The 12,861-nt window shown below is 44.2% G+C and overlaps 1 protein-coding gene across 1 annotated transcript; it reads left to right on the top strand.

Moving 5' to 3' along the window:
- LOC8054124 (probable cytokinin riboside 5'-monophosphate phosphoribohydrolase LOG4) lies at nt 2,480-4,505 on the top strand. Its single transcript, XM_002466577.2, has 6 exons — nt 2,480-2,725; nt 2,838-2,935; nt 3,117-3,147; nt 3,276-3,375; nt 3,699-3,769; nt 4,037-4,505. Exons 1-6 carry the CDS (start codon nt 2,588-2,590, stop codon nt 4,295-4,297), a joined length of 699 nt encoding a protein of 232 aa, XP_002466622.1. The 5' UTR covers nt 2,480-2,587; the 3' UTR covers nt 4,298-4,505.

Below are 12,861 nucleotides of genomic sequence, written 5' to 3'. Positions count from 1 at the left end.
AATGGGATGTCAGAGTGCTGAACTTTGAGTCCACAAAAAAGAACAATAACACATCGTTATTGACGGGCACATCAACTTCCACTGAAAGGACAATAGTGTATCTCCAAAGAACTGAGCTGATAAACTTCAAGATTGACAAAGTCACCATAGAGATATAGACGGTTGACATGCCATCTCCCATAGAAATAACAATGGCACACCACCGTAGACTAAGCCAACTGATCTTTAGATCGATGAAATCACAAGAATAACTCTATCGTTAAATCGTAGAATAAATCTAGAAAACAAAGTACCTGTGTGGGTCAAGAAATTAATCTGAGTAGGTAGTTTCCACTATAAGAAACTCAACCAACTAGCTAAGTTACACAGAGTATTATATCTTACTAATATCCATGCTAATAACATATATTCACCTTAATTTTCATCTACTAGATTGTTAGCAAATTGGATGGTGTGATAATTTGGTGTCATAAATATTAATATATTTATTTACATATTTGATCAAATTTTAGACATGTTAAAAATACACTTAGATGCTAAAATCAGTACAACCAAAGAAACCTTCTAATGTAACGAGACAAAAAGGCAGGAAGCTCGATTCGCTGCAACGCCTCAGACCCCAGCAATGCAGTGCTACGACCCAATCCAACATGCAGCGGCTGGATGGGCTCAACAGACAGTATGCAGGTGCACACCGGCACACGGCCAAGGATGTGCGCCATCGTACGGCGCGCGACTGGCCGGCGCGAGCAACCCAAGTCTCTCTCTCTCTCTCTAATAAGAAATATAAGCTAGAGTAAATCTAGAGCTAGTAACGCTATATTCTTCATTTCCAATCTATGACCTCAATGAAGACAATACATTTGGTATCCTATCTAAATTCCATCACTACGACTAGATCAGGGTTACTTGCTCGCCCACACCACTAACAAAGTCGCCACACGGGGAGGAGGGTGACCATAGGTGATATCGTGTAAGAGGGTCTAAGAAGGCAGTTGCGGAAGAGACACAATGGTCCCTTCATATCTTTCTTCAAAAAAGTTGAAATGTAAAATGCATGTTAGATACTACACCCATTCTATGATATAGTGTATTCTAACATTTTAAAATTATATTAAAGTATAGGATTGGATATTTAGGGGACAAGAGTTATTTTGCATTAACTAGTCGAGCAAACTTGATATGTATTATATCGATACTTGCCATTATCAACTAATTTTCATCAATCACATAAATAATAGTGTCTAGTTAAAAAATAAAATGATGTCCTTCCTCGGGGTGGCGGTCGGGTCGTTGCAGCTCCTCGAGGTGACTCAAGTCGTTGTGCAGGCCCACTGTTTCCTTCGAGCAGCAGGTGTCCCCTTGGTTCCCTGTGTCCTGTTTAATTGATAGGTCGAGGGCATCTCCTTATGGCTACACATGCGGAGAGGATGTTCGTGGTACACGCGGTGGCGTTAGGTGTCGGTAGGGACTCCCATATTTCAACATATGCCTCTGTGGGATGGTGCCCTTCTGCGATGAGCAACGACGAGCCATAGTAGGTGTAGGTGAGAGGTCAAGGAAAAATCTTGGATGGTGACGTGTGCGGGAGGTCACTTTCTCCTTGGAGGCGCGCCCTCTTCGTACCTCTTCTCCTACCCGGCTACAATTTGCGGGTGAAATCTTGACATGGTGAGCTTGTGACATCGGCGTCTTTGGCATTGTTTCATTCCTGAAGATGTCACGAGGTTTTCATCTAGCTCTCCACTTCGTTGTTTCACTCGTGCCGTCTAGCCATGGTGGTTGGTGGTGCTCTAGGTTGCTCTAGGTTGGTTGCTAGGGCTAGTTGGTTTTAGGGTTGTGGTGCCTTGAGTTGTTTAAGTTGTTAACCATGTATCTGTATAGTACAATTGTTAGTTGTATTGTTTTTTCATCAAGTTGGCTCAGTGTGAGAAAGTGATTGTAGTTGTCGGTCATTGTACGTTGAAGTTGTTTAGGATGAGTAGTGCATTATTTCTAGTTGTGTGGTTTTGTGGCCCGGTTTTCACTCAAAAAAACTAGGTTGACATTGACACTTGTCTTTTTATTTTTCTCTATCTAATACAAATGACAACAAAGCTTTTGTCGCCTTTTAGAAAAAATAGAGTTGCTCGTACCTTATGCTCTTTATATATACTCCCTCTGTCTCATAGAAAAGTACACTTCTAACAATGCTGAAATATTTTTATTGTAACCATTTTTTAAAATAATAGTTTTCAAAGTAAATAAGTACTATTTGATTCATCTCATTAAATGTATTTTTATAATATATCTATTTTAAAACATAATTGTTTGTTTTGATTTTTTATATAAATTTAATAGATTAAAATATTTTTCAGATGTAAATTTATACGTACTCTTTTTAGAGGGGCTGTAATTATTGAACTGCATGCAAAGCGGTCTATTTCGCGTGCATAAATAGGCAACGAGGCACCGAGCCATCGACCATCCAGAGGCAACTCGCAAAGGGAAATATCCACCCTCTCTCTCTCTCTCTCTCTCTCTCTCGTGGGTGGGCGTCCGTACGTGTCTCATCCTCTCCCTAGCTCCTCACCCGTGGTTCGTGATTATGGAGGAGAATCAAGCTGAGAAGCTTGCTCCGGAGAGCAGCGGCGGCCCGGTGCGAACGATCTGCGTCTTCTGCGGCAGCAGGCCGGGGAACCGGCCGTCCTTCAGCGCTGCCGCGCTCGACCTTGGAAAGCAACTGGTGAGCGACTACTAGCTAGTACTACTTCGTCAGTGTCCTTCTAGGAAACAATGCTATAGCTTTTGCGGATGTACTCCGATGCTTGCTTGATTGCTGGTACTTGTGCACGCAGGTCGAAAGGCAGATCAACCTGGTCTACGGTGGCGGCAGCGGCGGCCTGATGGGCCTGGTGTCCAAGGCCGTCTACGAAGGCGGCCGCCACGTCCTCGGGTAATAGACGCCGCCGCCGCCGTAGCGTTAGCGTAGCTCCCTGACCCCCGTGCAAGCACTCTCTTTTTCAGTAGTAATGCACAGCACAGCAGCACACTCTCTCATTCAGTTGTTCGTCTCCCTCGTCCCTCCTGCGTTTGGAATCTTACCCTTCCGGCTTCTGCTGCTCGTGTTCTTGCAGGGTCATCCCCACCGCCCTTCTACCTGAAGAGGTAATGCCAAATCTCCATTCCGTCCTGTCACCCTTCGCGTCTTTCCCAACAGCCAACCACGAGCTAGGATGGAAGAAACCACAGGTTTCAGTGTGCGCATGAATTAAACGTGTGGCGACGACCTGTAGGTGTCAGGGGAGACGTTGGGAGAGGTGAAAGTGGTCAGGGACATGCATGAGCGCAAGGCGGAAATGGCGAAGCATGCCGATGCTTTCATCGCCCTGCCAGGTCAGTCGTCGTCAAAGATTCTGGATTATTGCTAGCTCCTAATTAAAACAACGTTGTAGTAATGTAGTATAGCTAATACCAGTAATATTCTGAATTGCTAGCTCCTAAAGCCAGTAATATTCTGGATTGCTAATACCAGTGATGATGCTCTAGCTAATACTAGTATTATTCTGGATTGCTAGCTCCTAAAATAACAACTATCGCCTTCGTTGGCTAGTAAATGTAGTATATCTAGGGTCGTACTACGTTGTAGTGGACAGCTCTCAAGAACCGAAGAATGATCTGAGCTATATCTAGTTGTCTAACGTAACTAACATGGGCAGGCGGTTACGGGACTATCGAAGAACTGCTGGAGATCATAGCGTGGGCGCAGTTGGGGATCCACAGCAAACCGGTAATCTTGTCGTATTTAACTGCCATTGTTCATTTTTGCATTCTATAATGCCGCTGCCAGCATTATCTATAATCAAGCGTCGTCATGCCTCATGCCTATTGCCTAATAATGGAGTAGCTAGGTTTATTGCTAGTACTATCTCCTCTCGTTGCTGACACGAAAGGGGGATATTGGTTAAAAGTAGCCAACGAATTAATGAACTAATTAATCAACAACGCTGCGCGGTCGCTCGCCGGCCGGCGGTGCTTTATTTGTATCATCGATCAGGTGGGGTTGCTCAACGTGGACGGCTACTACAACAGCCTGCTGTCGCTGTTCGACAAGGGTGTCGAGGAGGGTTTCATCGACCCCAAGGCACGGAACATCTTCGTCCTCGCTGACACCGCCGCGGAGCTGCTGACTAAGCTTACCATGGCGCGGCTGACAGTGGCAGCCGACGAGGACGATGGTACTACCCCCGGCCCCGGAGGAGACGAAGACGAAGAGAAGGGAGCCGCCGCTGGCGTCAAAAGGAAAAGAACGACCTAGACTGTTGTATTCTTGCATTGTGTTTCCATCTATATGTATGTATGCTTTTTTAGTTTTGTTGTTATCTTGATTTCAAGTAGTCGATCTGCTGCTTGTTTTCTGCCCTTCTTAGATTTATTTTCATTCCTACATGCAATGCAATAAGTGGATCCTGTATGATAACCTCAAGCTAGCATCTCCTAACTAGTACGTCAAGCTGTTGTGTGTACCTCGATCGTGATTAATTAAGCCAGCACGAAATCAATGCACTACATATTTGATGTACAAACCTCGTCATGGCAACAAATAAATGACCCACCTTGTACTCCCTCCAACCTCCATACATGTAAAGAAAGTCGTTTATGATAACGATATGGTCTCCAAAGCCTAACTTTAACTCCTTATTTATAAAAATATTTATTAAAAAGTGGTATATGTATACTTTTATGAAAATATTTTTTAAGATAAATTTATTCATATGGTTTTCTCATTTTCAAACTCAATAACTTAAAAAAATTATTCATAATTTATATTCCCAATGTTTGACCCAAACCATATCCAAAACGATTTTCTTTATAGATACTGAGCGAATACTATGTTAACCGTGGGTACTACTAGTACGTGGCTAGCTTGAGCCCCACATCGCCTACGCTAGGTAGGGATTTTTCCTAGGTAAACAATGGTTTCTATGATTGACAAGTACTGGGTTATGGTTTGGGAGGTTTGTATATATGGTTTGGAGGGTTCAGCCTACCGGCTAAGACACAAATATATCGGAGGGGACCATTAGAAATAAAAATCATAAAAAACAGTGAAAATCGGTTGGAAATTCGGTCAATATTTTCACATTTTAGTAAAGATTTGGAAAAAAATTGAGTGAAATGGAACCGAAATTACAGTATATACATTTACCAGAGGTCATCGATAGAAACGAAAATCGCCGTTTTTCAGTGAAAACTAGCCGAAATTCTTAACCTAAGAGAGGTGGTGTCGCCCTAGGCTTCGTCAAATATTCATGCCTTTTGCCTTGTAGTGTGGTCGGGGGCAATGTCGTCGAGCTGATGAGCTAGTGATGAGGTGATCGCTGGAATGATGGATTGACGGAGTTGCGAGAGGTGGGTGGTAATAATTAAGGTACGGTGACAACACGGAAAAGGCCAGAGTAGGTTAGCAAAGTGATGGAATGGAAGCGATCATAGAACTTGTGGTAGGATTTAAGAGTGCCCGGTTAATGTGAAGATAGAGAAGGACATGGGGTGATGGAGTAGTGCGAGGCCAAACACCATATAATCAAAGAGAAATGAATAAAGAAGGAGAAAAAAATAGCGAAGATGATCGAAAGATTAGTTGATTGCCATTATTTTCAGTATATATGAGCCCGTTGGACGCCCCCTATGTAAGTGTCAGTGTGTCACTGCCATTTCAGTATGAGCCGTTGCCTTTGCAGTGCTCCAAGCTAGGTGAGTCGTTTTGAACTATACGTATGGATATGGATACTAGCTACACATAAAATGTCGTGCACAGAGAGACCTTGAATTACAACGTGTACTTATCCAATCAACAGACAGCTTCAGCTCCATGTACTATACACTAAGCTACTAGTAGAGATACGTACGTACAGTACAGTACAGTCCAACAACGGAACCCAAAGAAATCCGGGAAACATGCATCGCCAAGACCTAGCGGTTACTACATGAATTAAACGTGTGTTGTTTTTTTTTTTTGAGGTTGGAAACGTGTTGTAGTGTAGCTAGCAGGGTGTCCGAGCGAGCGAGGAGGCGCACCTGGTTTTACCACAAACGAGGCGAGCAAAGCGGCACGAGCGAGAATCCAGGCCGGCCCCCGGCTGGACGTACGGAGACCCCGCAGCGCGGCAGCGCCCCTTGGATTTTCCGCGGCCCGGCCGGCCGGTACCACGTCCCGCGCGTCGTCCACCGCCGTGTGCCGCCCCAAAAGTGGGCGCGCGCGCGTCAACGATCGACCGTGTTGGTGCCACGGCGCGGCCAGTACGTGCGTGCCGCCACCACTGCACCCCGCCCGGCCTGCCGCCCTGCCGGCATGTGTGTCTTTCTGGCCACTTGCCTGCCGCGCGCGCGCCCGCCCGGCCCACCGCGGGCGCGGGGGCCGGCATGCACTACAAGCGCTACCTCGCCGGCATGCTAGCTGGCTGGCTGCTCGCCTCGCCAGAGTCGCCAGTCGCTCGCCCCCCCTTGGATCGTCCTCGTCCGCTTCGCGCTGCCGTGGCCCGGCCCCGCACGCGCGCGCGCTTCGACTGCATGGCTGGTACCTGGTAGTGCCGAGTGCCGCGCCGCGCGCCCAGTCAAAAGGACTCGATCGGGGGCCGGCCGGCCGGCGTAGTGGACGGGCCAATTATTGGGGCCGGCCGGCCGGGCTACGCTACGCAGGCGTCAGCGCGGGCAGGCGCTACGACGACGAGGTACCGGGTACGTGTGCTCATACCGAGCCACCCACCCACAGTGGCCCGGCCGCGCTGCCTTGCCGCGAGCTGCCGCCTGCCTTGCTGATGACAGCCTTTTTTCCCCCTCCTGGCGAGTACGGCCTGCTGGCACCCACACCTGTGCTAGCTGCGCCTGCGCGGCGCAGGAGAGCCGGGGTGAGAACGCGAAGCGAGAGGGAACGGCGTGCGCGTGCATGCATGCGCTGCTGGCTGGCCGTGACCGTACTCCCCCACTACCTCCGCTTGGAGAGGCGATTGCTCTCACGAGTAACGACGAGGCCCGAGATGGTGTGGTGGTGACGCTGGAGACTGGACCGGACTGGACGCCGGTGTGCATGGTGGCCAGTGGTGGGGTTTTCACCTCTGGCTCGGCGGAGACAGGGGCCGCGCTTGTCTTCTTGCGCTATGGTGTCCGAATATTTGTGCGGAACGGATCGGGGGACACTAGTACTGGGTTTGCTACTGCTTTGTCATTATTTGTCATGTCCTAGTACTAGTTGTACTGGCCAATGTATATCCGGTGCTACAATTACTGAGGCCTGATGAAGAAGGCCGGGATAGTTAAGTTTAAAGGTTCGTTCGGTTTAATAATCTCTATAATCCCGGGAGGGTTGATGGGATGAAGGAGATTGGAACTTTGGAAGAGATTTTGGCTCGTAGAGAATAAAATTTCCCTCAATCATCCCCTCCAAATCGGAGAGATTAACCGAACAAGCCCTAATGAGTTTGAAACCAAATGACCTCTTTTAATTTATGTCCAAGCTAAAATGTTAGTAGTAAATTTATTTCTCATCATACTAGTTAAAACCATGGTTCTAGGATTTGGTCCAAACCAACCGGATTTTCACGAAATTCGTCATTCATCCTGGTGAGGTCCGAAACAACATCGCACCAGTCAAAAAAGTTCAGCTAAAATTAAAATTTTAGTCCACAAGCTCTCTCTTCAATTCATATAGAAGTACAAACTTATCAAACTATATCATCCATTTGTTTCCTCTTCGTGGTTTTCGATAATAGCTAAGCTTGAACATTTTGACGGTCAAGATAAGTGAACCCTGGTCTAAAATTTCCACGTTCTTGCATTTTAATCAGGTCCGAGATTTTTTACCATTTTCCCCAAACTGCCAAATCCTTAGTTGATACTTTGAAAGCACATCACGTTCATGTTAACTAGGAATGCTTGGTTCTTCCCTAATTATATTGTCCATCTTTGAGATTTTTTGATCGAATCAGCAGGGAAACCCCGCCTACCTATATTTTTTCTTTTTTTCAATTAAATAAAACAATCAAAGTACAAAGAACAAAAGCAAAGCTAAGATTATAGAGAAGCTATGCTAAAAGGTAGAAGAGAGAGGGAGAGGAGAAAATACAAGGCAACAACTAGGCCCAAATAGAAAAAAGTGGCATCATCAAGGGAAAACTACTTCTCCATAAACTATGTTCTGATTTGATAGTAGCTTTTGGCCTTTGTACACACATGGCCAAGTTCCTCTAAATCTCCTCTTCCAACTGATGATGTTTTCTTGCTCACCATTAGTTGATCTTGGGGCTTGTTCTTTGTTGGGTTAGATAGCCCTCGGAACAAGTTTTCCGAAAAGTCCAAGATCACTACAAATGAAGTTTGGAGTAAAAAGTTGTGGTGTTTGCTGTAATGTGACTTGTGCTGTTTCTAGAGCTACAGTAGTGCCGCGGGTCAGAGCGGCAGTGCTGCACCTGTACAGGTCATAACAGCTAGTTTTCGAACTGCAATGGCTAGTTTGTGTGGGATGACTATAAATACCCATCCCATGTCTCCTGGTATTGCTGCTGATACTCCAAACATTCTAAACCCTTCCCAAGACTTGTGAGAGCTCTCTCTAACCCCTCCTCTTTGTGAGAGTGAGTAATTAGTGTGTGATTTAAGTGTTAGAGAGTTAATTAGAGCAATCAAATCTTAAGCACTTGCTGGGTTGTGTCAAGCATTCGTTGCGTATTTGTTACTCATGGAGGTGAAGCCTCCTAGACAGCTAGGCTTCGCCCACTGAGCTCGCATGCTTGTGTTGAGCCACAAGAAAAAGTTTATAATCACCCCCATTGATCTAGTGAAAACTCCTCAAGAGTTCACTCTCTTGACTTGAGAACAAGGATAAGGGTTGCAAAGCTCAAGCCTTACTAGCTGCCTCAACAACGTGGACATAGGTAAGCCTTAGTGACTATCTAAACCATAAAATAAATCTTATGTCTTGTCCCTTATATTTTGAATTATATTATTTATGTTTCATTCGATCTACTTGGTTGTGTGTGTTTGTGAGTGTAGATACTTAATGGACTTATCATTGGACATCTCCACGCATATCTTCAAGTTTGAGCTTTAGGCGCGGCTTTTATTGATCTGTCTACAAGGGCGCGGTAGTGCTGTGTATTTGGTGCGGCAGTGTTACAGTGTGGTAGTGCTGCAGCAGTAGAGCGGTAGTGCCGTGCACTCCACTAATCCACTGCAAGTTTAATTTGTTGTTAATCTTCAGAAGCGCCTATTCACTCTCCTCTAGGCGATATCAAAATCCTTTCAGAAACGATTGTCCCTTGCCCTCTTCTTCTTCATAAAATGCACACACTCATAGGTTGTAATTATGTTGTCAATTATCAGTCGGCCATTGAACTCTTCAGAAATTACTTCAGGAAGGATATTCCAAAGTCTATTGGCCATCGTTTTAGAAGCTATCTTGTATATCACATTGCACAATTTAATTGGCCAAAAATTGTCCCAACTCTTCAGGTTTCTCACTTTAGGTATTAGGTCAATATTCATATTGTTGATCTTTGCTAGATCATCTTCCCCATGCAATTCATGCAGCACCACCGCTGTGACCTCCTCGCTGTAGAGGTCCTGGTGTCTCTGAAAGAAATGTGCTCGGAAACCGTCCGGTCTGAGAGCTTTGGTCAGAAACATTTAATTTGGAACAAGATGTTCTTCATCACCTCCTCTAGGTCGATCAGCGGTCGATCAGCTTTAGCAGTATGTCATTGATCTCCCCAGTCAGCTTAGTCGACAATCGACACCATATCCAGTAGCTAGTCAATATCCTCTGTTTCCTCTCCATATATATGGACCGGTACAAGTCTGTCATCATGGAAGCCATCACCACCTCATCTTCAGTAGAGCTTCCATCCGCCATCTTTAATTAGAGATCTTGTTTCTTCTCCTCCGTTTAGTAGTACGTAAGTGGAAGAATCGAGTGTTCATGTCTCCCTCGGCAAGCCAAGTAACATGAGAACGTTGCTTCCACATAACCTCCTCACGGTGATTTAACTCCATGATTTTATCTGTGGCTTTAATATTTTCCTCGTGGGACAGCCCCATTCTTAGGGGACCTGATCGGAGCCGCTCCAATTCGTCTTTCAACCCCTTCAACTCTTTTTTCACATTGGCAAAGGTCATGTATCCCAACTACTGAGATGTGTAGACACAACAACCATCTTCTTCTGGAGCCCGAAATCCTACATGCGAGACTCCCACGTTAGTTTATGCCTGAACTGCCTTTTCTATCTCCTTTCGCAAGAGTTCGTTCTGTCTTCCCACCAAGTTCGATAGGAGTAGGCGGACCATGGTCTGATGCCACTGAAGTGAGGTGGTGAACCTGGGAATCTAGCACACTCAGCACACACCAGAGCTCGGCCGTGTCTCACACGGCAATAGGAGCCCTAGCTAGCTACCTGCTTCTCAAGTCCATCTGCGTCCTTTAAAACCAAGATCAATGAGGCCATACACATCTAACGCCGCCCGAAAGCCTGCTATTGGGCTCCAGCTCTGTGCCTGCACACCCTCATGCTCAGAGCAGAGAAGAACTTCATTAAAATTCCACTACAAGGATTGGTGCTTTACATGACGATGGATTTGGTTACAGATTGTCAAAAATACGTCACAGTCAACTATCCATGACGAACGAGAAATCCGTCATGTATCTCACGTCATACATTTGTTGCACCGAATTGAGCCGTCACAGATTCGTATTTATTTCCGTCATGGATTGCATGGTCTAGAAGCATAGGAAAAGGGTATGTGATGATCTAAAACGTCATGGATTTCCGTCACGGACTCGTTCAGCTAAGACGCGTCGCTGGTGTAGACCACATCAGTGACTCATTTAGCGAATACGCGTCACTAATGACAATTTACAAAACAAAAAAAATATAGATGTTGTTCAGTAGCCATTTTTTTACAGCTGTCGATCAATCTCACACATTACACATGTTTCATCCATTTCAACAATCAAATCACTTATATACTTGTACAATTTATGCTCCAAAGTATACAATCAAATCACTTATATACTTGTACAACTTATGCTACAAAGTATCTGCCCAATGAGCCACAACCTAGAAGATCTCTAACAATACATGAGCATGAGCCCAGAAGATTTCTAATAGTACATGAGGTAACTGCTCTATGGGTTTTCTTAATGCACAATACTTATTGCATTATAGAGAGGCCTTCGCCTTATTGATGCCACTTTGGAACATAATATTTTGATAATCGTAGAACAGTACCTTCCTGGTCTATTTTTGCAGCTGGAGACAGCAACGATTTGTCCTGCAGACACACAATTTCAGTCATATTTTCAGCTATTAATATCATGCACCTAAGGTGCCAACTAGAGAAATATGAGGGAAAAAATATACACTTACAATTTCAGTTATTTTTTCGAAGGCTGCATGTTCTAGTTCAGCTAAAACATAGTCATATACTTTTGCAGGGGATTATACATGAAGCAGGGGTAGGGGGACATGGATCTTTAAACAAAAAATAAAGGCAAGCTTTTGCTTGTTATAAGTAATTGAGTAAGTCCAAGATCTCTCGACACAAAGGTGAATAATACTATGTCAGAAAAACATAGAGACAGATTAATCCAATGTTTCATTGCAGATGTAAATACCCACAACGCAAACCTATGAGAGGAATTAAATTGAAGTCTAAATAGCAACCCCTAGTCCCCAACATTGGATTTAGAACAGAGCTGTTATAATTAATTCTAAATAGGATAGACTGCAAATGAAAGAAAGGACATGTTTATTTAGGTCTTCATTTGTACAAAAGTGGTAGTTTACCTACAAGAAGAGGCCATTGGGCACCCTGATGCCTGCACCCAACAAAAAACAACTAGAGCATGTAAATAATAAATTGACCAAAACTAAGAATTGAAATGGCCTGTAAATAGCAATTGTATTACCGGCGAAGTCAAGTTCAATGGAAGTGCTCTCCAAGTGCTTTCTCCAAAGGCTCATTCAACACCCTACACCATTACCATCATAGCACCAAATAAGCATAAATTTCGAATAACAAACTGAGGCCTGCAATAGTATGAGCAGCTCAGGCTATTGGTGATACATAATGTTTCGCACGTGCTATTCAGCTAAGTTAGCACTTGGCACTTGTAGAAATGAAGACCAAACATGCTTACCACAAGGTATAGATGACTGATTGATCGAACTGCCACCACAAACTTATTCTGTAACATCTGTGCCGAAAACAGCTATATGAAAATGTCCAAGAATGCAACACAAAAGGCATTTGCAACAAGTAGAGCTAATCAAATACACTTTAACATAAGCAGAGAAACCGACACAACCACAATACGCACTAGGAACCCACATTGTAGCTTTAGAATAATCATGTTCAGATACATAGGACCATGATTCCATAGTTGCATATATGTGAATCATTAGAATTTATGTAGTAAAGCTCACTTGATGTTGCATAAGTATTTGAATGGCATAATACAAAAGAGTACAGTCTAGAAACCATTTATTTGAATTTATCTGCTTAGAATTTATGTAGTAAAGCAATTAATTTGAATCAATGGGTCATCATAGAAAATACAGAATGTACAGAAATAGTTGTTTTGCTCCATTGTATAGTTCTGATTTTGTAAATAACTAAATACTAATCATGAGCTATCTGAACCATTGCAAAGAATGCTAAAAGTTGTAGACTGAAGTAGCCACATATAGAAGACACTAAAAATCAAAGTAACAGATCTAGATTTGTAACTTGTCTCTGATCCAAACTTTTCCCCATTTGAGAACTGGTGACACGTATGCCTCTATACAAGGAGGCAAGACTTGTACGAACAAGAAATTCATCTAGAGA

Source organism: Sorghum bicolor, chromosome 1 (genome assembly GCF_000003195.3).
Source record: "Sorghum bicolor cultivar BTx623 chromosome 1, Sorghum_bicolor_NCBIv3, whole genome shotgun sequence".
In the NCBI taxonomy this organism is placed as follows: domain Eukaryota; kingdom Viridiplantae; phylum Streptophyta; class Magnoliopsida; order Poales; family Poaceae; genus Sorghum; species Sorghum bicolor.
The sequence above is the reverse complement of the archived record's forward strand: the minus strand, read 5'-3'. Positions and strand labels throughout refer to the sequence as shown.

What these genes read in the sequence shown, in the direction of transcription:
- LOC8054124 (XM_002466577.2), top strand. Translation starts at nt 2,588, where the DNA reads ATGGAGGAGAATCAAGCTGAGAAGCTTGCTCCGGAGAGCAGCGGCGGC. An exon ending in CCGCCCTTCTACCTGAAGAG is followed by an intron (nt 3,148 to 3,275) that starts GTAATGCCAAAT and finishes GACGACCTGTAG; the next exon opens with GTGTCAGGGGAGACGTTGGG. An exon ending in TGCTTTCATCGCCCTGCCAG is followed by an intron (nt 3,376 to 3,698) that starts GTCAGTCGTCGT and finishes TAACATGGGCAG; the next exon opens with GCGGTTACGGGACTATCGAA.